Source organism: Andrographis paniculata, unplaced genomic scaffold (assembly GCF_009805555.1).
Source record: "Andrographis paniculata isolate CXL003 unplaced genomic scaffold, ASM980555v1 Contig74END, whole genome shotgun sequence".
Lineage (NCBI taxonomy): Eukaryota > Viridiplantae > Streptophyta > Magnoliopsida > Lamiales > Acanthaceae > Andrographis > Andrographis paniculata.
Window position 1 is genome coordinate 1,290,064 of NW_026137611.1, and position 27,816 is coordinate 1,317,879.

General features: G+C 31.7%; 3 protein-coding genes across 3 annotated transcripts; 1 reads left to right on the plus strand and 2 right to left on the minus strand.

The window, feature by feature from the left end:
* Positions 1 to 1,619: 1,619 nt before the first annotated feature.
* Positions 1,620 to 2,957, minus strand: LOC127266063 (protodermal factor 1). Its single transcript, XM_051296155.1, has 3 exons — positions 2,702 to 2,957; positions 2,273 to 2,618; positions 1,620 to 2,168 (listed from the first exon to the last, which is right to left on the minus strand). Exons 1-3 carry the CDS (start codon positions 2,871 to 2,873, stop codon positions 1,832 to 1,834), a joined length of 855 nt encoding a protein of 284 aa, XP_051152112.1. The 5' UTR covers positions 2,874 to 2,957; the 3' UTR covers positions 1,620 to 1,831.
* Positions 2,958 to 6,108: 3,151 nt separating this feature from the next.
* Positions 6,109 to 12,303, minus strand: LOC127266057 (agamous-like MADS-box protein MADS1). Its single transcript, XM_051296150.1, has 9 exons — positions 12,218 to 12,303; positions 11,744 to 11,969; positions 8,675 to 8,756; positions 8,383 to 8,444; positions 8,183 to 8,282; positions 8,037 to 8,078; positions 7,856 to 7,897; positions 7,436 to 7,623; positions 6,109 to 6,347 (listed from the first exon to the last, which is right to left on the minus strand). The coding sequence occupies exons 2-9, from the start codon at positions 11,965 to 11,967 to the stop codon at positions 6,344 to 6,346; spliced, it is 744 nt and encodes a 247-aa protein (XP_051152107.1). The 5' UTR covers positions 11,968 to 11,969; positions 12,218 to 12,303; the 3' UTR covers positions 6,109 to 6,343.
* A 6,363-nt stretch (positions 12,304 to 18,666) lies between these two features.
* On the plus strand, positions 18,667 to 26,495 carry LOC127265905 (aconitate hydratase, cytoplasmic-like). The gene is made up of 20 exons (XM_051295924.1): positions 18,667 to 18,968; positions 20,072 to 20,176; positions 20,425 to 20,585; positions 20,686 to 20,778; positions 21,066 to 21,251; positions 21,403 to 21,564; positions 22,109 to 22,253; positions 22,353 to 22,495; positions 22,592 to 22,648; positions 22,744 to 22,823; positions 22,936 to 23,011; positions 23,176 to 23,361; positions 23,509 to 23,576; positions 23,697 to 23,815; positions 24,538 to 24,659; positions 24,844 to 24,942; positions 25,027 to 25,506; positions 25,617 to 25,715; positions 25,824 to 26,066; positions 26,244 to 26,495. Exons 1-20 carry the CDS (start codon positions 18,710 to 18,712, stop codon positions 26,310 to 26,312), a joined length of 2,952 nt encoding a protein of 983 aa, XP_051151881.1. The 5' UTR covers positions 18,667 to 18,709; the 3' UTR covers positions 26,313 to 26,495.
* Positions 26,496 to 27,816: the final 1,321 nt, after the last annotated feature.

A 27,816-nucleotide genomic window follows, 5' to 3' on the forward strand; every position in this document is an offset into this window, starting at 1 on the left:
TGCAAAAGCTCTTGAGTTATGCTCAGAAACTGCATCTAGGATGCAAGCCTGAATATTAGCTAATTGTACCGAGCACTGCAGACTATTAATCTGTTATGAAATATATAAATCCGTTTCTTCTGTTTGTGATGTGGATCTGTATGGAAGTTTTGAGTACTGCTCCATATTTGTTCTTGGTTCAATTAATGCGTTGAAATTTACTGATGACTACTGGTGAAATGAGCAGAATATTGTCTTGCCATATTCCTACATCTTTAGTCTATAGATTGCATGCCCCTGCAATTTGAAACCTTTCTTTCTACTTTGAGCATGCTGAACCAATCAATGTGATGAGAAGCTAGATTCCAAACTCGTGTGTTGTACAACTCCCCTCCCCCACCCCACCCCTTGGAGTATACTAACTTCTTTGTTCACGCTTCTGATCCAGGATTGAGCACTACATTTAGTATGAGCTTCTAAGATTTTAGAAGCTGGTGACCTTCTGAATGTACTGCACAGATGCTTATCAAAGTTTGACTACAGTGAGTTTATTCAATTTTACATTATGGTGTCACCATGATGAATTGGAGTCCAAGTAAAATTTCAGTTATATATTAGTTTCAATCCTAGGTTGGTGCTTATAACTAACCCTTAAACATTAGGAAATCAGTATGTGTATAATCACATTATCCTTTATTTTGCAGTTATAATTGCCTTGATGGTGTCGATGCGATAATATCTTTTTATTCTTGCTTCTAATATTAGCCAAGTCATCACTGATGCATGAGGGTAACCATTGCTAAGCCTCCTCTTATGACATCTTTCATATATGTGTTCATTTTGTTAAAATAAGCATGCAGGCAAGCAAAAGCTTTGCATTTTGAGCTACAACAAAATCTTCCATTAGTGCATGTGGTTGGTGAAGCAATTAAAAGGATTTTATTTTTTATTTTTTATAGAAGTATTAGCATATTTACTGCCTTATCTAGATCATGGTGTTGGTGTGCTTAGTTGTTGTTGTGTCCACTGCAAAGAATCCAAAGAGGTATAGTGCCATTGAATATTGATGCTGGGGTCTTGAATGTTTGGTAGTTGTAGGTAATAAATGTGTTATTGCACACATTGTATTCTAATTATTTCAAGGGCACATAAAAGAAGTAATATATCTTTTATTTTTAATTCGTCTGATGAAAATTTAATATCCCAACTGGCTGGTAAGTAGGAGCACTTGCTGTCAATTAATATTTGCCACATGACATGTATAGTAAATAGTCTCACTTCTGACCCTAGCTTCCCACTTTATGACTACTTACAATATCCACCCATCATACTGCTGCTGGTTAAGTCCATACTTGAATGCACTGAACAATATGTTACCCTTAGCAATTGCAGTGGTTGCAGTGTGTCTTCTTGCAATGCTGTATTGACTGAAGTTTCTCTTCTTGGACTTAAATTTAAGGGAACTCAAAATGGTTTAGGGAAACAGGTTAATCTAAAATTTTATAATATGTGCCTGTGCACTTTTGGCTATAGTTTGTGTACTGTCCTTTCATTAAACCACTTAATTTTTTTTGTGTTTACCTTGATCTTGATTAGTGAATACAGGAATCAAGAATGTGAGTTGGTGGAAGGGCAGGGAATAGCGCAAACAAATCACAAATATTATTAAAAATGACAGAAACAAAAGGTTGCTGCTATCCTTCTGAATATGTAACATTACAGTGAAATGAACATATAATGTCATCCTGAAAGACCTCACACAAGTTGAAGAAGAAGAGAACTGAAAGCAGGGCAAACTTGATATGAAACATTAGTGATTTTTTTTTTGATAAAGAATACAGGTGGTGATGTTTCAAGCCCTAGGCAGGGCTCTGCCCTCATTAGCCAGCTTGAAGAGCTGTGCCTGAGCTGCTGCAGCATTGTTCGAGCTAAGCGCCGCGACGAACCTGTCGCGAACTTGGCTGGTCGAGTAAGGGAACTTGTTGTACGCCATGGAGTTTAGCAGAGCAGCTGTGCCTTCCCTGTAGAGCTGTCCAAGCCCATCTGCTCTAGAATTCGAAAGCGCCTGTAATAAGTTCATGTTGGCCCCTAACCCCGGGGGTGCATTGTTAGGCACGCCAAGCGCATTGCCGACCGTTCCCCACCAACCAATCAGCCCCCATATCAATGTCGGATGATTTCTCCAGAAGCTGCAAATAACCAGTAAGAAGTAGCAAAGGTTAGCTTTTTAATTTTATTGCATTCATTCTCTAGCCATTGACATTGTTCATCTTGATATGAATCTCCTACTCACATGCAAGTGAAAGGTGGAGTGACAGGAACCGGCGGCGTAGGAATCGTGCCGCCGGGTGGAGTGATCGGAGTTCCGGGATCAACCGGAGTGGTCGGCGGACTTACAACGGTTGGCGGAGTTGGAGTAGGGACCGACGGAGTTGGCGGCACGGTTGGTGTAGTCGGCGGGGAATGGTAATAGCCACCTCCAGGGGAGGAGGGTGTATGGTGGTGATGGCCTCCTCCATGGCCACTTGGGGGGGTCCCACAGTTGGCAGGGGGGCTACCTCCTCCATGCGAGGGCGTCGGAGTCGGTGTCACAGAGCCACCTCCAGAACCAGACGGCGGAGGATTGTAAGAACCACCACCTGCCACAATAAAAACTACATTACACTGTGAGTAACTCTTTTCTTGTGCAATTAATTCAAGAAGTGAAAATGAGTGAGGTGACCTGTGGGGGGTGTTCCGGCATGAGGGTCTGGGGGGTAGTAGTTCTTCTGCTGCTCGAAATCTAGATGTTGTGCAGAAACTACTAGGACAGGAACATACAACAGGCTGTGGTGCAGGAGCAATGCTGCCCACAGCAGGAGCCATAGCTGGTTGCTACTTGTGGTAGTTGTCATCTGAAAACCAAAGCCAGAAATGGAGTTTTTGTTGAGAGATGAGGATGAAGATGAAGATGGTGGATTGAGAGGTTAAGGTTAAGGCTGTTTATATAATAAGAGGAGGAGGGGAGAGAGATGGAGGATGAAATAGTAATTAATAGAAACAGGTGGAGTATTGAGGTTAGTTGTGTGTGCATTTAAATCTCACAATGCATGCTTTTTTTCTTCTATGCTCAGAATTTACACTTTAAAATTTCATGCATTCTCTCTCTCTCTCTCTCTCTCTCTCTCTCTCTAAAAAGATTGTGTACAACACAACAAAACACTGTTTGGTATGTGTTTTGGGATAGAGTAAAATGTGTAATTTTTGTAGTCATTTTTAGCTAACTACTGTCATACCACCTTAATTTGATCAAAATTTTGCATGCCTTTAATGGTATTTGTTATTGCCACGTGGTGTTTGTGCTGGGTCGTTTTGCTGGCACTCTTTTATGTAATGATGATACTTTTTTCAGAGGTGGGCTTTGGATTGGACACAACGACTCTAATGGCAAAGGGTAATGTCGTAATTTTATTGCTGCCATGGTAATTGACTGTCCTTAAATAAAATAAAATAATTTATTCATTTGAATTGGATATGAAATTTATTATATGTAACATTAATAAGATAGATGAGGCCAATATTAATAATTTCAATATGGGATACTGAACATATTGATGTAGACACATCCACCTGTGATTCATTCATTCATTTTACATTTTTACTTCACCATTATGGCTTTAATTTTAGATGCTTGGGTATTATTCTTAAGGGCATAGATATATATATATATATATATGTGCAATTTCACATTTGGGAGACGGAGATTGGTATGCACTCGCAATTACAGAAAATATTTAGAGATCAGGTAATAGACAAAGAATCGATAGGGATATCTTTCTCACAACGTAACTATTTCAAACCCAAAGTAGCTTTTCTTAACAAAGGTTATGTTTAGGGATGCGGCAATTAAGTATTACTCCCACCGTCCCATATAATATAATATGGGTGTATTATTGTAGACACAGAAATTTAGGTAAAGTATAATTAGTAAGTAATTAAGAAGTGTATCAGTAAAAATAATTATTATTTAGTAAAAATAATTATAGATTAAGATTAAGATAAGTAAATAGTTTAATTAAAATTAAGAAAATTATAAAATTTAAAATTTAAAATGCGATTAAAGTGTATAATTATATTTCCAAAAATAGAAAGGACAAGTTACGTGGACGGACGAAAATAGAAAATAGAGACAAATTATATGGGACGGAGGGAGTATTATCTTTTCCCATGGCACTTAAAAGTAAGAATTCATAAAACTTTTTCAAAGTTATATACTCTTTTTGTTTCACATAAAACATCTATTTTTGAAAATTTTATTTACTCTTAATTAAACTATTTAATTATCTTAATCTTAATTTTTATACACCTTTTAATTACTTACCAATTATATTTTACTAAATTTCTGTATAATTTAGCCGGGACTACCGGAGCTCCCCCTCATATATTATAGAGTTATTACTGTAGATACGAGAATTTAGGTAAAGTATAATTAGTAAGTAATTAAGAGGTGTATTAGTAAAAATAATTATGATATAGTAAAAATAATTATAGATTAAGATAACTAAATAGTTTAATTAAGATTAAAAAATTATAAAATTTAAAATATAATTAAAGTGTATAATTATATTTCCAAAAAAGAAAATGACAAATTACGTGGGACGGACGAAAATAGATTATATGGACAAATTATGTGGAACGGAGGGAATGTGTTCTATAATTTTGTTACACAACAATAAGGAGTGATGTTCACACATTTCCTAATTGGATCTGTTTGAAAAACTTCCATTTGCATGCACTATAAGAAATTATCAATTTTGTAACAAAATTTTTTCGTTCCTAAATTCACTTTTTCTGTTACTAATGATATTCGAGACGAAATTAGAGATGAAATTACGTTAGCTACGTGAACTTTAGGAACAGAATTCTGTTACAAATATACTATTTTTTTTTGTAGTGATGTGTGTTTGTTCGAGGGATTGAATTTTGAGTTGAGATTTGAATAGTAAAAATTTTGAATTGTAATAGTTGTATGATGTGATATAAATAGGTGTTTATGTGATAATGTTTTGATTTTTGAATGTAAAATTAATTTTTAGTATAATATAAAAAATAAAAAATAGTTGTTTGATTTAATGTTTTTGGGAAAAAAGAATGGATAAATAGGAAAATTTGGAACAAATCCTTTAAACGAACACACCCAGACTCCCTAAATATTTCTTAGATTAATATTTTTGGTCAAATGATTGAATTTTGATAAAGTTTTTAATATAATTTTGTCTTGCAAAAGTTTTAGGTACAAAGTTAAAAAAATAAAGTTTGAAAAAAAAAAAGATTTTCGATTTGGGTTGGTGTATGTTGATTTGGATTAAAAGTATAAGTAGGGACAATTAGAATGCCACTTCTTGGAGCTGCTACGACGGATATTTTCTAAGATTTAGGAGTTATACACATGCGCGGGACATTTGGGGTAAAATTACGGTTGTTTGTCTATTTTTCATGGACATATTTGTTTCGGCTACAAAACTTTTTATTTTTATCTTTTTTTTTAAAATTACTAATTTTGTCTCCAATATATATATATATATGTGTTCAACTATCATGTATGTTCTGTGGTGGCGGTGGTGAATTTTAAAATAATATTGTGATTCTATTATTACGTAGTATACACACCTTATAAATATGAACATTTTTATTTCACATAGAATACATAACATATGTTGTTTAAGACAAAGATATGTGCCGTTTATATACACAAGTCAAATCAGCACCTTGTGTATATATATTGCCAAATAATTCAATATCGTAATTTCAATTGTATCCAACTTTGTGATAAGTCCTAATCACATAATGATACAATAACACAGTTGATATTCACATGGTCAATGAACAAAAACTAGGAATAGTTGAAACTTATATATATATATGACCAGATTACAAGTGTAAAAACTATATAAAACATGATCAATTTGTCTCAGGTTCCACTCGAAATGTAATAAAACAACACAAATTCTCCTCCCAAACATGAAAAATTATCCCTATATATTTTACTGATTGTTCGATTTTTCTAGAGATCGACGTGGCAGAAAACAATTCGAAATTAACAAACAGAAAGATCAAGTTTTTAGGACAGCAGGAAATCAAACAGCTCTCTATTACAAATATTGTCCATAGGCAGCAGCACAAGTTGAACACATAATTAGTTAGAGCTGCTTTTACAATGAAAATCCAAAGTAAGTGCAGTTACCTTTTACATTGAAAATTGCTCAAAATAACTCCTGAAACTTCACACAAGATTCAATAAAGAAGATACTGTTTTTCATTATATTTTTGCATCTCAGACGTTCGATCCGTCGATGAAGCGCCATTGGTATGGTCTTTGAAGTTGTTAGCTGCAGAAAAAAGAATTGCAATTTAACCCATTTATAATAAACCATATTTTACTTTCGAATGACATTCATTTAAACAAATAAGGTAGTAAATTAGAAGCTACACCTGTATGATAAAAATGTCCAAAACTTCCTTATGTTGAAATAAATAAACAATTCATCAATATTGTGTAAAATTTTGAGAACCCACAAAAAGACCCTTATAATATCATTTACACTTATTCCAGAACTGGTCATCAATATTGTATTGTATTTCTTGAGTTATCATCATCATTTACTCAAAAATTAGACTTAAAAGGGCCTTATTGTTTAGATTCAAAGGCATTGTAAATAGCATGCATGTTCATTACCCCTAGTTAGTTTATGCATATTCTGGTGTGTACTATTATAATAAAGATTAAATTTTGCATGTTATTATTTAGAAAACTAATAGATTTTAGCAATAGAAAAAAATAGGGTATATATAGAGACTGAAAAAATAATATCTATAGAGAGGAGCAGAGAATTAGTTTTAGGGTATCTATAAGTGCTCCAAGGCCAATAGGTGATTGATCAATATATATTCAATCCTACAGCTACAATTAATATAATACACTTCCCTAAAGATGTACAATGAAACTATATACTCCCTCCGACCCATATTTATATATCCATTTGTTTTTTGTACGGAGTTTTTAAAGTACAAATAAAGATAAAAAGACTAAATTACCCTATTAGTATTGTATGATATAAAGATAATGATATTTGTGCAATATATTGTAAATTGGAAAGGTATTTGTAATGTTAAGTAGATGGTACAATTACTTAAAAAAAATAAAAATGGATACTTTATTATAGGATGGACCAAAATGGAAAAATGAATAAATTGTTAAGGAACAGAGGGACTATATATTTGAAAACTACATTTTACTCTCCTACATTTATTCAATTTTTGTTGGAGCTGGAAGATCAATAATTATATATGATGGTTCTTCTTTCTTTCTTTCTTTCTTTTTTTTTTTTTTTTTTTTTTTTTTTTTAATGTGGAGTAATCGAAGACTACGCAAGAATGGATGAGTAAATAAAGAGACATTGATAATATATATTCTTACACTAGTTGGAGAGGAGTGTGGTCATGGCTGCGGGGGTAGTCGTGCTCGTTGGTTTCCATAAGTGTCATCGGGAGGAAATTCCGGACGTCGTTGTAGGACTGCGAAGTAGTCATCGGCTGGTATTGTTCAGACGATCCTGCCGATGGCATCAAGTTCATTTGCTGCTGTGCTCTTTCACTCTCAGCTATCTGCTTCATATCATATGTATGATTAATAAATGCATCTTTATTAGCGGATTCCTACTGATTGGATCAAATCAATATCATGATCGGTCAACATACATATAATAAAAAAATATATATAGCACATGTTTCGGGAATTATAAATATGACACTCTACTGATTTGACTCAATCAATAGATATCCACGTCATTCTACATATGAAGGTTGAAATAGATTTGTTAAGTGGTTTTCGGACAACCTTTGCTCGTAGAAACATGTTAGCGTTGTGTAGCTCCACCTCCTGATCATCAGCCATATTGATCCATCAGATTCATTTGCTTAAGTGCATTGGTTATTATTATTATTAAGAAAATACATATCGAACAAACAAATTAAATTAAATTGCTTGAGCTTATATATATGCATAATTAGTTACGTACCCTCTTTTGCATGAGCTCTATCTCGGCAAACAACAACTCATTCTGGGAAAAAACAAAACAAAAAATTCCAACGTATATATTATTAAAAAATAAGTCAGGAACCTAATTAACAAACTCTCTCCCTTAGGGTTTTTTATTAAAATTACCTTCTTACAACGGATTCTGCTGATTGCTTTCTCTATTTTTCCTTCCATGCTCTTGAGATCCTTCAAAGCCATGCTGCCTACTCCCTCTCCAAGAATTTGCCTGCACCATCATCGCCAATTAATTTTTCTCTCTCTCTCTCTCTCTCTCTCTCTCTCTCTCTATATATATATATATGTATGTATATGTATATATGTAATACCTGTTAGTAGTCTGGATCTCACGTATTTGCCTGCGCAGCTTGTTTGCTTCTTGCTGGTAAAACTGATAAAGTTGATCGTGTAAAGATTTTTACTAAGGATTTTTACAGTAGTATAGTTTTCATCAATTCAATTTCATATAATTAAACTCATGAATTGCCAACATATATGCAAGTCTTATGGTATTTCCTAGCTATTGATTGGACTTGTCATGAGTCAAGCAGCTAGCTGTGTTTTCCAAAGGTGAAATCAAATATATATTCCAAAGATAAATTAATAAAATAAAATAATTACCTGAGTGTTAGCTTCAGATGTGGAGACAGAAGTAGAGGAATCAGCACTTGCTTTCTTGTACCTGTCTATAGTTGCCCTAACACTACACCCACAAGTCAACTTTAGTCCCATCAAATTATATATATGTACACACATTAAGACCACAACTGAGAAACTTATATTCAATTTTCTTACTCTAACTCTGGTTATTTCTTGAATGTAATACTTTTAATTGAAAATATATATTCAAAATATCATACCAATCAATATAGTTTAACTTTAACTAACTAACCATCAATCAATATATTATTATTGCAAAAACTAACTTACAACTAAACATCAACAACATCCCAGTTAAAAAAAATTCAAATCCTCCAAACAAAAAAACCTAACCTAATTCAAAAATTCCAATTTACAACCAAAGCCACACATAGTGTAAAATAAACAATATAAAAAATGCAAACAAATGATTGTGTTCTTTAGTGTTCTAGGAATAGTAAAATTTTGTTGTCAATTATTGGAAAGTGCTAGTCTTTTGGAGAATGAATGTTTATTTGTGAGATTTTGATTTTGAATTTTGGTTTTGAATAGTAAAATTTTGAATTGAAATAGTTGTTTGATGTTATATAAATATGTATTAATGTGATGTTTTGAATGTAAAATTAAATTTTAGAGTTTAGGTGTTTGATTTCATGTTTTTTTTAGAGAAAAAAAATATTATAAATAATAAAATCAAAATCAAAGTTGCACAAGTAAACAAACCCCCGTCATGATTTTTATTATTAAAAAATATGATTATTCAATATCTAAAAAGAACAAAGTAGTTGTCCTAGAGATTTCTTGATCTTGCAAATTAAAAATCAATAACAAGGATATATAGTAATGGTAAATTCAACTTCAAAGTTGATATGTTATTACTTTGTAAAAATGTTAAATATGTGCATTTATGTAAAATTTTAGATTATATTTTGAATGGATTCCATTTGAAGAAGTGAATACCATTCATAGTCTTGTGTTTTAGAACTTTTATATGTATCACTGTATATCCTTAAAAAACTGAAGAAAATAAATTCTATGAATTTCACTTTTCGAAAACATATACAATTAAATATGAAGAATAATTTCTTAAAGAGATTTTTAAGTTTCTACTACTTTTAGACAATGAAGCATAAGCAATTATCAGTATTCACATTTAAATTCTACTGTAATTAGGGTTTCTCTACTTTAATATATATATATGTATATATTTTCACGAAAAACTGTAGACAGATAAAATAAATACATAAATAAATGTAGTGGAATATTGCTTTTCCAGCCTCAAAGCAAATAATCACAGTGAAAACACACACATCCACTTTCAGATAGAGATACACACAGGACAAGCTAAATATGAAACCTTAATTTCGTCGACACACTGATTGGTTGCCTTCTGCCACGCTGGCACAAGATCCCACAACATGATTGGTTTAACTGTCCCTGTTCTGGGTCCGTGCCACGTGTCCCTATCCCACACCCTTTTCACCAAGGGTTAATACCCCAAAACTTACAGCACCCCTCTTTACCCCACCCCTCGATTCTTTCAAAATCCCGATAATGCTCTCCATACTCTCAGCATTTGATTCGTGGGTTATTACAAACCAGTAAAGATTAATTTTTTACTTTATTTTATTATAATCTTTGCAGAATGTGTGTATAAAAATAGAAAGTCTTGTTTGTCTGTGAAGTTGAGTGTATCAGTGAAACAGTTTGCTCAGAGCAGCCATTTTCGTCATTGACATCGCTTTTTTCCTATGCATATTTTCTTATTCAGACTCAGAAAAATGCTACCCTATTGGCTCTACTATTACAGATTGTATTGAAACTATAAATTGATTAATTAGGTAATAAATTAACATTTTCATGGGTAGGGTTTTGGTCGAACTAAGAGAAATTTTCAAAACGGCTATAGAAAATGAGGAACTAAAAACTAAAACTTTTATGATCAAAATAGTGACAAATGAAATTATACAGAAGTAATAGGTAAGCATATATATAATTTATCTGACAAAAATAGCAAAATAATGCATATATGGTTGGCAAGGTCTTCTGGAAAAATAATAATTGTAGTATTAAAATTGCATCCAAACACATTGAAGGCTTTTACTACATTTTGTAGTTTTTTGGGAACCTTTATTGTTTTTATTTCTTCACACCCTTTTTAAGAGAAAAACCAAACTGGAGAAAATAGTGAGCCTAGCTAGTACTTTTAGCTATGATATATTTCCTTGCTTTAGCCCTTTCTCCAATTTGATTTACAAAAGCACTTTTTTTTATTTTTCTTTATTTTATTTTATTTTTTCAGGTTAAAAAGAAAAGAAAAGATAATTTTTTATCTACTGTATGTTAAAGGGTAGTAATATATAAACTTTTAGATTGTAGGAAAAGGTAATTTGGCCAAAAGGGAGTTTGAATAAGAGATATAAATTTGATTTTGAAACCCTAACCTAACCTTACTGGCCTTGATTTTACTACAGTAGATCTACAGAGGGGTAAAAAGGTAATTAGGAGTAATTTGACAAGTTCCTACCCTAAGTTAACCTAATCATGTATTACGAATTTACACTTAGATTTGTTCATGATTTAGCCATGGAGTATGGAGTATTCCTTGAGGTACAATAATCAGTTGTGCTAATGGAAGCATGACAGCTATCAGAAGAGTTTTCTTGAGCTGACAGATGACATGTGAAGAATGGAGAGAGAGAGAGAGAGAGAGAAAGAGAGAGAGGACTGGAAAGGTAAGAAAAACTGTAGATTCCAAGAGAGGAGAACAGATGTTTCATGACCTTCAAATATTTTTTTATTTCTCAACCCTATTGATTCCTTGACAAAATTAACTAGATCTTATATATATATATATATGTATATATACATATATATATTATCACATCAAATTAGGAGTTAAGGTTAAAGCAATCTTATGCAAGGGAATCCATGGAAGTCTTCCTTGATAAAAACCCTCAAAACGAATCACTATTCTATATCCACGACGAGATTTGGTTTTCAAAACAGTAGATTCAAGGAATTTGAGAAACCAAAGCAGATAAATCTGACCTGTTGTTTGCATATTCGTAGAGCCTTCCACGGCTGGAAAACACAATTAGGGCAACCTCGGCATCGCAGAGGACGGAGAGTTCATAGGCTTTCTTAAGGAGACCGTTGCGGCGCTTGCAGAAGGTGACCTGGCGATTTGTGGTGTTCTCGATCCTCTTGATCTCAATCTTCCCCCTTCCATTCCTCCTCATCGACTCCGAGTCTTGATTGTTAGGAAACCCCATGTCTGAAAAACGAACAAACAAACCAAGAACAACCTAAATCGGACGGCTCCGATCGAAAGTTGAGCCAGACAGTTCCCTGATTTAGGGATTCGGTACCAAAAGCAGATAAAAGAGATGGAAGCAGATATTGTAGAAGCCCAAAATAAGCTAAACAAACTTGGAGTAATTTTTATTTTTCAGTTTTTTATTTGTCAAGATTTGGAGTTGAAATAAATTTGTAATTTGGTGACGACGACTAACCTTAACCTACCTGGTAACGAAACTGTGGAAGGATTGGGGATGGGGATGGGGTTGGGGAGAAGATAAAAAGGAAAACAGAAGAAAGAAACAAGAAAATCTCTTAGAGAGAATAGGAGAGAGTATTGCAGAAAATGGTAGTATTGTGCAGTCTTGCTTGACCAGAGGCTCACTGTATTTATACATATATCATAGATGATGATGATGATGATACATCCTTGTACTAAATCCAACAATCAAGAAAATCTTCTACTTATAACAACACATTTATATTTTGCATTCATAATATGATTAATGTTCTTTATTATTTGCAAAACTCCCTCCATCCCAACCCAATGAAAGGTTATTATTTTATATTTTCGTCGTTCTAAATTAAGGTTATCATTTTTTAGTTTACTAATTGTACTACCTACTAACATAATAAATACCCTTTCAACTTACAATATATTACACAAATGATATTACTTTTATATTACACCAAACTAATTGGGATATTTTTGTCTTTTTTATTTCAATCAATATAATACTAATATTAAAAAATTTATGTTAAAAAACAAATGTCACCCTTCCAATGGGATGGAGGAAGTATTTTTAAAAAATAATTCTTAACTGTACAATAATATATTTATACATCTATATATATAGGCAACAACTACAATGTTCAATATTGCATTCAACACTGTGCTGAACAACATACACATAGCTAACAAATAACACACAATAATGTTAGTGACAACACATCATTTATATTAATATAATACAAATACAACATATGAACTAACAACACATACATAGCTAGCAAACAAACACACAGTAATGTTAGTGACAACACATCGTTTATATTCCTATAATTAATACAAACACAATATATGAATTAACAGCACATGATATAGTCTCACAGAACATTTGCGACAGTTCATTTTAGTACATGACGTACACTTGTACAATATACGTGTAATTATAAATAAATAGCACATATCATTATTACAAACAACACATATTGTTTTTAATATAGATTTATGCTGTTTTTGTGTTTTATGGTGCTAATTTGGAAAATTGGTGTATTATTGATTTTTTCAAATAAGAGCAGTAACCTTCCCCATATATATATATATATATATATATAATATAGTATAGGTGAATTGAAGTAAAATGTCCATCGAGTAATTTTCGTTTGCAAACTGATATTTCTTATCACCCATTCCTACTTTTATTCAATTCGTTACATTCATTTCACACCCCATACTTCTTAGAAAGAAAATTAATGGGTTTGTTCACTTGAGTTTATGGATGAACTTTTCTATCATCGTTAAATATAAAAAATTGTATCAGTAATATAAAAATAATATTTTATATTAAAAAATTATTTATTTGAAAGTGAATAATTTATATATATATTATATTATGTTTATGTATATATATTGTATCTTTTAAAATAATATTTATAAAAAATTATGTCACTTATAAATGCAATGTGAACAAATCCAATAATAATAATAATAATAATAATAAGAATAGGGCCGTTTGAATTTAAATACATGTGAGCTAAATATTATATGGACCTCTCTAAAATTTCTATCATACGGTAGGATAGCTCCTTTATGATAATTTTATCTCTCATGTAATGAAAAAGTGTAAGTATTATACTTCGTTTGGCTTTAAAGATCTCATATAAATTAAGAAAAAATTACAAAATATTTTTATTAGTGTCTTATAATAATAATAGAAGGATATTTATACAAAAACATATACAAACATAATGATATTTTTAATATTAAGTACAATGACTCAAAACGTAAATGTGACCGCTAAAGGCGGACGGATGAAGTATTATTTACTCTTGTTGGTATTATATATACCTTTTTTTAACAATTTATATACTCTCTTAAGCTCTGGCTTACATTAGTTATTTGTAAGTGATATACTTCAATATATTTATTTGTGTACTGTAAAAGTAAAAATAAATAACCAATAACATCCGGCTTTTGCGACTACTGCATCGGCCCTCTATAAGTGAATCTATTTTTCAATATCAATCTTATATTCACTCTTTCAATGACATTTTTTAAATTTAAGATATTGTGACAATGCAATTAAATAGATCATTTGTTTGTGTATTTACTAATGATCAATGAAGTAGGGGGTATACATTCATGTTATATTAGGCGTAATGTATTAATACTAATGTCGCTAAAAGTATATACTTTTATTTATGTATAATAGAAGTATTTACCCATAATATATATGTCGTAAATCCTCTAAAATCTAAACCCTAAAGCACTCAACAAATATGTATATAAGATTGCCGTATTTGGGTTGTGCAAAGAGTATTCATTGGATAAACTAGAGAGTCCACAACTGTTATTCTTCGAGTGCGTTCTTGATAAACTCTTGGCCGAGAGAAACTCAAAAATATCGAGGATCTGAACTTATGATCTCACGGTCACGGGTCCACCTCTACACTATAGGTCATTTTTTACGAGACTATATCAACATATGTTGTATACAAACCTAATGTAATTTTACATATACCTCCCCTAATAGTAAAAAAATAAAAATAAAAAAGTAAAAAGTAGAAAATAAAATACACCTTATTAATATAGTACATTCCCTTTAATATGATTGATATAGCTACAAAAGTATGTAAATAAACACGGTTAGATACATATACTATTCTAGATGAACATGTTGTTCGTATAATATAATCACGTATCTTTAAACCTAATGTGGCCGTATCATATTAGTTTAATTTGATCTGAGATTGTTAATATAAGGGAAATTCATCCATGTCGAACAATGGAGTTAATCAAATTGAACATAAGAGTAAAAAACTTATTGAGTTTAACTTCGAAAAAAATCAATTCAAGTTATTATCGTTTTTGACACTCATCGTCACAATACAATTAAATATAGTATTTTTTAAACAATGAAAGCAAATGAAAATAACAAGGGTGTTTATTAAGCTGCGGGTAGTATTAAGCTGCAATCACGAACCACAATATTCATCTTCATAATTTTTTGCATTATTTGTTTAATGTCGAAAACAGAAATATACAATGAAGAAAAATAAATTATCCCAATCAAAAATTGTTGGAAGAAGTTAAAAGTTAAAGTAAATACAAAATAGAGTAAACATAAATGATATAAACATATACAGAAGCGGGCAAGGACAATATATGTGCACACTAGCAAGAAGTAAAGTCATTACTCAAAAATAGACTTTTAAAAAAAAAATTATTACTCCCTCCGTCTCACTTATTTTGTCTCATTTAGCGTAGACAATGTTTTAGGTATTATATAATTAGTAAATAATTAAGAAGTATATTAGTGAAAATAATTATGATTTAATAAAAATAATTATAGGTTAAAATTAAAATGACTAAATAATATAATTATAATAAAAAACTCATAAATTATGAAATTTAAAATATAAATAAAATATATAATTATATTTTCAAAAAAGAAAAAAACAAATCATGTAGGACGGATGAAAATAAAAAAAATAGACAAATTAAGTGAGACGTATAAAATATTTTTTTTATTTTTTTTTTACACTAGTGTGTCTAATGGGGTTAAACCCCAACCTTCAAGGATGTGAGGAAGGTAACTCAATTTGAGCTACAATCTCTTTACATTACACAAAAATAAACTTATATACTTTTTATTCAAATGAAAAAACAAAGGAGAAGACGATTTTTTTTTTTTTTTTTAAAAGAAGTAAAGAGTGAAATATCAAAACATTAGAATTTAGATAAAATGAAAACAATAATATTTGAATTTTATTACGATTCTAAAAACTCATATTTGTTTTCATCTTACATAAATCCAAATGAATTTCCGGCAAGATCCATTGAAGGAGAGTTGGTCGTCAAATGGAGAGGATTAACTTTAGCGCGAGGAAGATAAAATCCGGAGAAACAAATATAAGTAGTAGTGGGAATGACGATAAAATTACATTTTACATATATTAAAGATAGAAATGAAAAAATATATATAGATAAAGAGTAAAGTCTAAAGTGTAAATTTATATATATATATATATAAATTGTTTTATATAGTTAATAAAGTAATACTCTCTAAGTCAGCGCCAGCGGTGCTTATGTCGATCACTTTGCAAATAATAATATTTTAATATAAAAGTAAGATATGAAAAAAAAAAGTTTTATAGAAAATTTATTGAAAAAATTGTAATGTGATAAGTAAAAAAAAATAGTAAAAAAATGATTATTATGTATTAAAATAGACATAATAAAATTGTGAATAAATAAGATTGTTTTCTATAAATGAATTGCGTATAAATTTAACGGACAAAAAATAATCTAACATAATTATACAGAATAGAGAGAGTGGTATTTTATTTTATTTTATTTTATTATGCAAAATTTTATTTTCTAAAATATAGTATACATATTTATTATATTTGCATTAATATTTTTAAAAAATTTAAAAAATATTTCTACAAATATATAATATTAATATTTTAGTTTCACATTGTTAATTATATCATTTATTGTATAAAAATATTACAACCCAAAAAATATACCAAAAAACTTTTATCTAAACATATTTCAAAATCTAATATTATTTTTCAATTTTACAAAAAATGAAATTCAAAACTCTCTAAATAAAATAAATCCCAAAACTCTTGTCTAAACAGCTTAATATTGGTATGATAAAAAATTGTTTGGATTTGAATGAACCTTCTATTGTATGAAATATATGGATTGGTAACCTAATATATATGATGACGAAACTAGCATCTAAATTTCGGGGGATAAAATGTTATAATTTATTTAATATTCAACTAATAAATTTAAATAAATAATTTTGACAGAATTATATATGAATTTAGATAATTTTGGAAGGACAAATTGTATATAAATAAATAAAAATGAATATTTTTAATACTACAAAAATTATAACAAATTTGGCTTGGAAGTTTAGGGTTGACCCCAAACTTCTAGTGTAGTTCCGTCTATATAAAAGCAACAAAACTGTGGTAATCGATTGAGTTAGTTTTCTATACTAGTATAATTAGTACCTACACTTATTGTTCATTAAATATTTTTAGGAGTCAATTAATACATTAAACAATAAGTTCTATCTTATAATGTGCTTAAAACATTCGGACATAAAAATTAAGAAAAATAGTATTCCCTCCGTTCCAAAAAGAAGTATCCATTTGCTTTTTGCACATAGTTTTAGAAATATTAATATTATATTCAGATATAGTATAAATAAAGTAGAAATAACTAAAATAACCTTGTTAGTATATGTGATATAAAGGTAATAATGACATTTGTGTAATATACTGTAAATTGTAAGGGTATTTGTAATACTAGGTAGATAGTACAGTTACTGAAAAACAAGAAATATGACAAATTAAAATGGAAAAATGAATACTTTGTCGTATGATAGATGAAGTATTTATTTTTGTATTTTTTATGAAGGTAGATTTAAAATTTGTATAGTGTTAATAATATTTGTTAATAAATTTGATAAATTTGTTAATAATACATTTACATAAAAAACAATATAATAAAGTAATACTTTTTCAACTAATTTGTCCATTTTAACTAAAACACATCATATCATAATTACTAAGTAATTGTATATTATTAAAAATAATTATAATATAATATAAATTATAGATTAATATAAGATGCTTAAATAATTTAATTAAAAATTTTTTATAAATAATAAATCTTAAAATATGATTAAATGATAAAATTATAATTCATTATTATTAATTACTCAATTAAATCTAAAGTATAAAAAATCAAGATATTTTATTCCGGGAAGTATATTCAATTGAGTACATGGTCGGAACGCGTGGACGCCACACGATTCCTAATACGAATCAGCATATTCCATTTCCATATCAATATTTACCGAGACAAGAAGCAAATGGATGCTTTTGAAAAGTTTGTTATAATTTTTAAAATAATAAAAAAATAAAAAATTCAATATAGTCTAAAATAGTTGAAATCAAAATACGTTAAAAAAAAAAAATAAAAATAGAAATAAAAAATAGTTGAAATCAAAATCCGTTAAAATAAATCGCAGCCTCATTTTTACGACTTCGAATTCCTACCGTCCGATCTTCCAAGTTCTTAATCAACCTTCTAGAACTGTAGCACAATCCATATCAATATTATCTTCTAGAACCTCATTTTTAACGAAGGTTATCTCTATATCATACTTGGAAGATTTTATTTTATTGAATTTTTTTTAAAAATATTATATTAAATGTTTTTTTTAATTTTTTTATGAAGTGAAAATCTGCTGCCGCAGTCCGAAAATCCGAACCTAATATATTTTGTGAAATAAAACAAACTCCATAATATTAAATATTTAATTTTTATTATTTTAAAAATTTAATAGATTGTGAAGATGGAGCTCCCCCACCCGGGGTAGGGTAGGGTAGGGTTTTGGGGTGCGTTTGGATTGGGCTGAAAATTTCATTTCAGACACGCACTGAAATATCTTTATAATTTTGATCGTCATGTGCATATCCACCTACCTTTCTTCCTCGTCTGCGCTGCTGTCCTCGTCAAAATCAATTTTGAGAAATACCCGGGGAGGAGGAACTTTTGCTTCCACTTTCTCTTCTTCTTCCGTGAGTTTCATCCGCCATTCGCGTAATTTCTCGCTGGTTTCTGCTCCTCGGTGGAGATACGGAGTTGACTGGCGATCTCCGGTTAGTCTTAGAGCTCAGATCAGAATAGCATCTCCCGTTCCAGAGCGCAAGATCGCTACCATGGGTAGGATGAGATTCGTTTTTCGTTGATCTTTTGACTTTATTATTTTTTACTGTGTTTTGATTCGTGTGTTTTTCTGTTTTTGAGCCTGGATGCTGTTTTCTGTTTGTGATTCGGTTTTATGGATCATTTTTGTATGATTTTAGAAGTCTAGCTGGAAAGTGTGATTCTGTTCTTAGGTATATTGTAGTAATGCTGTTATGTTAATTGATGGTGAGTGGCATCGTAAAGTGACAGAAGTGTCATTGTGACGATGCGTATTTCTTTTTGTGATTTATTGAGAATCTTGGGATTCTTTTTGAGAATCAATGCCTATTTGCTTATTAATATATTTACTGGTGAATAATTGATAATGCTCTGTGTTAATGGATCAATGTAACATCTACTTGTGTTACAAATTATATTTGCCGTGGGAATTGTTGATAGATATAACGAGGGGTGAGTATTTTTGCTTTGATAGATTGATGACCAAAACGAGAAGACTTTTTGTGTTGAAATGAAATTAATTGCAATATAAGTTACTTTGTTTTTATTTTAATTTTAAACAATTCAAATATTCAATATGACATTAGTCACAATCTTGATAATTATTTTTGAAAATCAAGTGCCACAACTGCTTGGCAAATTTAGTTATGGCTCTTGCCAGGTTGATGACACAAATCTCAAAACTGATTTAAGTTATGGGGAATTGGTGATATCATGTTCAACTCATGTTTTAATTGTTTTTTCTTTCAGACGAATGCAGCAAACGCTGAACAAGATATGTGTCTAGCACATCTTCATCTTAAAAATGCAGATCTTCATTGAGTTTCTTCTACTTAGTATATTAATTTTGGGATGACATTCCAGAGTTTTAATGAGTGAAGGGCCTTCTGCCATTCACGTCTGTAGTGTTCCATTTTATGGGGAAACTTGTTTTGAGAAATAAATTGTATGTACCTTGAAATGCTTAATTTTCTTTTCATTTATTTGCTGCATTGTTGATCTTTAGTTGACTGACTTATTTTTCTGCTGCTTCTGCAGCTATTTGAATACTCAATGTAAGATCACAGCTTTCTTTAATTGTTTTATTGTCATGTTTTTAATGAGCTTACCATTTTATGCAGCTTCTGAAAATCCATTCAACGGAATTTTATCTGGTCTCCCCAAGCCTGGAGGTGGTGAATATGGAAAGTTCTATAGCATGCCTTCCCTGAATGATCCCAGAATCGGTATGTATTTTTCTTTTGTGAAATTTTCGGAGACTAAAAATACACTTGGTAATTTACTGATGTTATGATAAGATGATGCCTGAACAATATTTGTATCTTGTATTTTTGTTTATAGTACAACGAATAGATGGTTTGAGATTGTTCATTTGGCATATTGGAATATGGATGGTAGTAGACCTTTAGGATGGAAGATATTTACTTCTAAACGAATACCTCACTTTCCTTCTACTTATTATGATTTTCCGCAGATGAGCTTCCATATTCTATTAGAATACTCTTGGAATCAGCTATACGGAATTGTGACAACTTTCAAGTGACGAAGGAGGATGTAGAAAAGATTATTGATTGGAAAAATTCTGCACCTAAGCAAGTAGAGATACCTTTTAAGCCCGCTCGTGTGCTGCTACAGGTGAGACAAGTGATGAATGCTTCTGTTGAATGCTATACTTTTAACTTCCACTTTCTTGTAAAATTCTATTATATGATATTTTTATATCATTTATAAATAGGATTTTACTGGAGTTCCAGCTGTTGTTGACCTTGCTTCTATGCGCGAGGCTATCAAGGACCTTGGCAGTAACCCAGACAAAATCAACCCTTTGGTATACAACTTTTTTTTTTTTATCTGATTGGTATACAACTTTTTCCTTGTTGAATAAGGTGTTGATGTTGTAGTTGCTTTTGTGCATTGGGATTTTCACAATAAAATGTGATTATAATAAGTTTTCTCTGATTTATGGTTAAGAGAAACAATAAATATACGAGAGGTTAACTTATTTAAATTTGTTTTCCATGTGAGATATTAGTTGGCTGGTTAAGCATTGGCACTGTCAAAGATTCTACTTCTGGTGTTACTCTAACATTTACTCTTGTTTTCAATTGTGTCCAGGTTCCTGTTGACCTTGTCATTGACCACTCTGTTCAGGTTGATGTAACTAGATCAGAAAATGCTGTACAGGCCAACATGGACCTTGAATTCAAGAGAAACAAAGAGAGATTTGCTTTTCTTAAATGGGGGTCCAGTGCCTTCGACAATATGCTTGTTGTTCCTCCGGGTTCTGGTATTGTTCATCAGGTATGATTTTGGAGGTTTTATGTTGTTTTTCCGAGTGAAAATGCATAATCGGTAGTTCGGTACAGTGTGTGATTGTCCAAAATGTATATGGGAACAATGTTGTGAAAAATATCTGCAGACTCATATTGAATGCCATTCACAAAATTTTCAGGTGAATTTGGAATATCTTGGGCGAGTTGTTTTTAACACCAAGGGCATTTTGTATCCTGATAGTGTTGTTGGAACTGATTCTCATACAACCATGATTGATGGATTGGGTGTTGCTGGATGGGGTGTTGGGGGAATTGAAGCAGAGGCAACGATGCTTGGCCAGGTATCCTATGACTTGTGAGACTTTATAGATATAGCTTTTATATTTGTAATTTCTATTAGTTAATCCATAAAGATATTGTTTAATAATTTTAATGAGCATGATTACTAAAAATGGTTGTTGATGTATCTGATGTTTAATGGTGTGCTAACTTGTGCTTTGGATTGGATTGGGTACTTTGAGAACTCAATGAAAAATAGCTGATGTATGTAATAGTTTGATAGGTTTTGGATGTAATATCTTTGGGTGGGAAAAATGTATTTTACTTTAGATGGCATAATGTAAAAATGAGGATAAAACACAAGGAAATACACCCTTAGATATCCGTAAAGTGATATTTGTGTAACTTTTCCCCTTAGAAGAGCTATTTGTTATCCATGTGTGTGAATTACATGATTTAACTGGATTGTTGTTGTGGAACTAATTGGATTCCTTCTAGCTTACTTCTTGTGAACCTTTTGTTGCAAATGTCTCTTTTCCTCTCTCCCCCTTTCAGCAATCCTTGTGTTTAATTTCTCTTCTTTTTTCTTGCCCTGCAAATGTGTAGCCAATGAGCATGGTTCTCCCTGGTGTTGTTGGTTTTAAGCTGTCTGGGAAGTTGCGTGATGGGGTGACAGCAACTGATTTGGTTTTAACTGTAACCCAAATGTTGAGAAAACATGGTGTGGTTGGCAAGTTTGTTGAATTTTACGGTAATTCAGATTTTAATTTAAATGCTCAATAAGGTCTATATATTTCTCTTATGGATTGAATGATCTCTCAAGCTATTTGCCTATTTCTATCATGCACAGGTGAGGGTATGGGTCAATTATCCCTGGCAGATAGAGCAACTATTGCAAATATGTCTCCTGAGTATGGTGCTACCATGGGATTCTTCCCTGTAGATCATGTTACTCTGCAATACCTGAAATTGACTGGAAGGAGTGATGAGACGGTTGATTACTCATTTCATAACTTCTCAATTGGTTTGTTAGTAATTTCTCCACTGATTGACAGCAAGGTTCATGTACTAATTTACTTCAAATTATAGGTGGCAATGATTGAAGCGTACTTGAGGGCCAACAAAATGTTTGTTGATTACAGTGAGGTATGTAGTTTAATCTTTCTGTTTGTTATTTTGTATCTTATTTGTAAGGATGTCAAATCATATGAACATGGACTCACTAGAATGCCATCATACAGCCTCAACAAGAGAGAGCTTACTCATCTTATCTGGAGTTGGATCTTGCTGATGTTGAACCTTGTATTTCAGGGCCTAAAAGGTAGAACCTTTCTTGGCGTTTAACCATCAGCGTCATAATTGTTTCATTTTGTCTCATCATATAATCATATATATGAAATCTTGAATCAATGAGGTCTTGTTATGTGATATAGGCCTCATGATCGAGTCCCATTAAAGGAAATGAAGGTTGATTGGCATTCATGTCTTGACAATAAAGTTGGGTTCAAGGTATACTGCGAAGTTCTTAGTTAATAATGTGCAATTAGTAAAATGTGGAAAGTGCAGTAGTTCTATTTAAGTTTATCCACCTTATCTTGGTTTCTATGTTATTTCATGGTCTTTGAATTTAACTTGAACTTGTCCTTTTTTATTTTAATATCTTTAAAATACAGGGCTTTGCGGTACCAAAAGAGCAACAAGATAAAGTAGTTAAATTTTCATTCCACGGGCAGCCTGCAGAACTCAAGCATGGAAGTGTCGTCATAGCAGCCATTACAAGTTGCACAAACACATCAAACCCAAGTGTGATGCTTGGTGCTGGACTTGTTGCAAAGAAAGCATGTGAACTTGGGTTAGAGGTTTGTGTCGCACTATCAGCTGGTTCTTTTAATTTGTTGGGCCTTTGCATGCCTTTCTCTTCTTTTCTTTTTTTAATCTCTCAATATTCAGTAGTTATGTATCATCTTTATGCGATTCTGAAATCTTCTTTGATGTTTGTCAAACAGGTAAAACCATGGGTAAAGACTAGTCTTGCTCCTGGATCTGGGGTTGTAACAAAATACTTGCTCCAGAGGTATTGTAGGATTCTAGCAAGAGTTTGATTAAATTTCTTTTTCTCCTCCTCTGGCTTTGGAGGCATGCTGCAAAAGATACCTAAGTTGTGGTGTTGAGTTTGTTTTTTCAATTGTTGTAGTGGGCTACAAAAGTACTTGAACCAGCAAGGCTTTAGTATTGTCGGATATGGTTGCACAACTTGTATCGGCAATTCTGGAGATCTCGATGAATCAGTTGCTTCTGCTATTTCTGATAATGGTATTTTTTCCTTTAAAAACTTTCATTCTGGTCTATTAATTCATGGCATATGGGTTTTTTTAGAGCCCCTTTCATCCAATTTAAGCTATGGATATCAAAATCCTATATTTTAGTTTAAAGGGGACCTAAATATTTTTTTGATTGACTTTGCTCTGCTGCGGATATATAAATCCGGTTCTGAGAGAGGTGTAAACTAATAAAAATTTTGGCTGGATAGAAGAAAATGCAAATTATATACTCCCTCCGTCCCGGAACTAAATATCCATTTGCTTTTTGCACGTAGTTTTAAAAATATTAGTATTATATTGGGATATAGTAGGAATAAAGTAGAAATGACTAAAATAACCTTATTAGTATGTGTGATATAAATGTAATGGCATTTGTATAATATATTGTAAGTTGTAAGGGTATTTGTAATGTTAGGTAGATAGTACATTTACTTAAAAAAAGAAACGGATACTTTGTTATGGGACGGACTAAAATGGAAAAATAGATACTTTGTTATGGGATGGAGGGAGTATATTATTTGGCATATTTTTATTTTTATTTGAAATTTTGGTTTAAGATAAAAAGCATTTCTTTCTTATATAATTTTGAAATGAGTAAAGAACATTCTCTTAGCATCAGTATTTCATAGTATTTCAGTTCAATATGTAGAAGTTATTCTTCCTTACCCATTGCTTTTGTACTACTGAAGTCATTTGTTTGGATACACACTTCAGATCTTGTTGCTGCTGCTGTTCTCTCTGGAAATAGGAACTTTGAAGGTCGTGTTCATCCATTGACAAGAGCTAACTATCTTGCTTCACCTCCCTTAGTTGTAGCTTATGCACTTGCTGGCACGGTATGCCTTAGATACAATACAATACATATTTCACTCTAAAATTATAAATGGTGGCGCAAATTAATTTGACTCATTCTATTTAAAACATGGATTTGGCAATCTGACTACACTTATGGGCAAGTATTTCATCAGGAGTCCCTTTATTCTACTTTGGTTAAATTTTCTCAGTGGTGCTGTATTCTAGGTTGATATTGACTTTGAGAAAGAGCCGATCGGGACTGGGAAAGATGGAAAAAGTGTTTACTTCAAGGATATTTGGCCTACCAGTGAAGAGATTGCACAGGCAACTTTTATTCCTTCACTTATTTTCTCTAGAAACAAAGCTGGATTATGTTATGCTCAAATCAAATTCGCACAATCCTTGTAGGTTGTTCAATCTAGTGTTCTCCCTGATATGTTCAAGAGTACTTATGAAGCAATTACAAAAGGTAACGAATTCTGGAATCAGTTGTCTGTGCCCTCATCTAGCCTTTACCAGTGGGACTCAAACTCAACATATATCCACAAGCCTCCATATTTTGATGGCATGACAATGGACCCACCCGGTTCCCGTGGAGTGAAGGATGCCTATTGCTTGCTGTTGTTTGGAGACAGTATCACTACCGATCATATCTCCCCTGCCGGAAGCATCCACAAAGACAGTCCTGCTGCAAAGTACTTGATGGATCATGGAGTGGAGAGGAAAGATTTTAATTCTTATGGTAGTCGTCGTGGCAATGATGAGGTGATGGCTAGGGGTACCTTCGCTAATATCCGTATTGTAAACAAGCTGCTGAATGGTGAAGTAGGCCCAAAAACTGTTCACATTCCTTCAGGGGAGAAACTCTATGTGTATGATGCTGCAATGGTAAGATTTTACGTATCTAGGTTTACTCTCTCAAGAGCACACACAAAGAAACATTTATAGCCTACGCTGTCTGCAGTTCTTGTACTGACTTAAAATATGTATTATATCAGAGATACAAATCAGCAGGGCAAGATACTATTGTTATTGCTGGAGCAGAATATGGGAGTGGCAGTTCTCGGGACTGGGCTGCCAAGGGACCAATGTTACAGGTTAGTGGCTTTCTTCTTCTGATTATGTCGATATGTGATGTCAAGCTACACATCGGGCTGCCTGTGTTTTGTGTTCTTAAGTTTGGCTATCTTTTCGTGATTAATTAGGGAGTGAAAGCAGTGATTTCCAAAAGTTTTGAGAGGATTCATCGTAGTAACTTAGTTGGAATGGGTATCATCCCACTTTGCTTCAAGGCTGGAGAGGATGCAGAAACACTTGGCTTGACAGGTCACGAACGCTATACCATAGACCTCCCAACAAAGACAAGTGATATCAGGCCCGGACAGAATATTGTTGTGACTACAGACAGTGGAAAATCTTTTACATGTACCTTACGATTTGATACAGAGGTATGCGGTTGGCACCTTGTCCCTAAAAGTTGAGATTTCAATTGCACCAAATATTAGGGGTTTACGTAATATGACAAGTATATATTCTACAACATATATTTCCAAAGGCATATAGAAAAAAATTGATGTTACAGCTTGTATGGCGTTTAATCATGTTTTTCTATTGCTTCGTCTCAGGTGGAGTTGGAATACTTCAACCATGGAGGCATCCTTCAGTATGTCATTAGGAATTTGGCCAAAAAATGAGGTCAGTACAGACAGACAATAAGCATCTTATCTTGGTGGTGTTGTTTCAATCTGCGCAAGTGTTGTTTGTTTGTTTATCCCTTCTGGATGCTGTTTTTCGACTTGATGAATAATTGTTGTTTCCTTGACAAATCACAAGAAACCAAACCAAACCAAATCAAAGCTTTGTTATCGATTCATAAATGCACCTCCGCACGTACCTGTTATCTACTATCGTTTTGCCCAGATGAATTTGCTGTGCTGCGCTGCGCAGTATTTAACACTTTATGTGTTGTTGGCAGTTATCTGTATTAAGTAAAGGGTAGCAGATATCTATATTTACTGTCACATGAATTGCTGAATAAAAACACCTACCTATGCTTTATGAATGCATGTTATAGGCTGAAATCAAAGGTAGGTTATTTTGTCTTTGAGTATGACATGTGTTGTCAATTTTGTGTTAGTATAATAAAAATACAACACATAAACGACCAATATATGTAATAATCAAAGACAACATAATTTACCGTTGATTTCAGCGTGTTAAAGTGCATTCATACAACACAATTACATGTTTATTTAACACAACTCGTGATGTGTTATATAAAAGCTTATGTTGTTTTTATTGTTCGAATGTGCTAAATTGGGCAAATCAAACATGGTGTTTATAAAAGCATTGTAATTATAGGTTTCTGCACACCCTTACTGGCTTTGAAGTTTATAAAAGCAGATATACATTTGATGATGACGATGACCAGTTGAATTGAATTGAATGTTTTTTTTTTTTTTTTAGCAGTTCTTTATTTTATTTTATTTTTTATTTTTCATTGTGATGCAATTTCTCAGTTTTCAAAATTTCCTCCAATGTATAACTCAGATAACCAAAAACTCATAATCTAAGTAAAAAAAAAAAAAGAAATCAACAAAACTTCCAAGAGCAAAACAAAATTCAATTGACAGTGCCTCACTATGCAATATTATTATTCCAAATCAACAAGGGTATAACACCAAAAGGGTTTTTTTCTTTACCAAAAAATAAAAAATAAAAAATAAAAAATAAAAATTATAATATATATTTATTATTTTTATATTATTTATACAATTTTTTATATTTCATATAAAATTTTATTTTCAAACCCAATTGCAAAACAAACACACAATTACAGTTGAAGCAGTCATATGTAGAAATAATACCAAAAAAAAGACACTGGAAGAGGTATGGCTGAAGGAGGCAGCCATTGTGAGGGTAATTATTATGATTAATAATTTTTTTACTTTTTACTTTTCATTGTTTAAAAAATATCAAATATTTATTTTCTACTTCATCTAAATAAAATAAATCACATAGTAAAAATAAATAGACAATCCACACATGTTCATGTTACTTTCAGTTCCCTCTAACCTTTTTTTTTTTTTTTTTTAATAATTGTTTCCTAGTGTTAGTTCGTGAATCAATTCCTTGCCAACATTTGCAGTTCACATCCATATGGATATATACTTTTCTTGCATGAAATGCTAAACCCTA

Coding starts and splice junctions, on each gene's coding strand:
- LOC127266063 (XM_051296155.1), bottom strand. CDS start 2,873: ATGACAACTACCACAAGTAGCAACCAGCTATGGCTCCTGCTGTGGGCA. Junction 2,619..2,701: donor TGCCGGAACACCCCCCACAG/GTCACCTCACTC, acceptor TTATTGTGGCAG/GTGGTGGTTCTTACAATCCT. Junction 2,169..2,272: donor ACTCCACCTTTCACTTGCAT/GTGAGTAGGAGA, acceptor GGTTATTTGCAG/CTTCTGGAGAAATCATCCGA.
- LOC127266057 (XM_051296150.1), bottom strand. CDS start 11,967: ATGGGGTTTCCTAACAATCAAGACTCGGAGTCGATGAGGAGGAATGGA. Junction 8,283..8,382: donor GAGATCCAGACTACTAACAG/GTATTACATATA, acceptor ATGATGGTGCAG/GCAAATTCTTGGAGAGGGAG. Junction 7,898..8,036: donor TAGAGCTCATGCAAAAGAGG/GTACGTAACTAA, acceptor GCTGATGATCAG/GAGGTGGAGCTACACAACGC.
- LOC127265905 (XM_051295924.1), top strand. CDS start 18,710: ATGTGCATATCCACCTACCTTTCTTCCTCGTCTGCGCTGCTGTCCTCG. Junction 22,496..22,591: donor CTGGAAGGAGTGATGAGACG/GTTGATTACTCA, acceptor TTCAAATTATAG/GTGGCAATGATTGAAGCGTA. Junction 22,649..22,743: donor TGTTTGTTGATTACAGTGAG/GTATGTAGTTTA, acceptor GCCATCATACAG/CCTCAACAAGAGAGAGCTTA.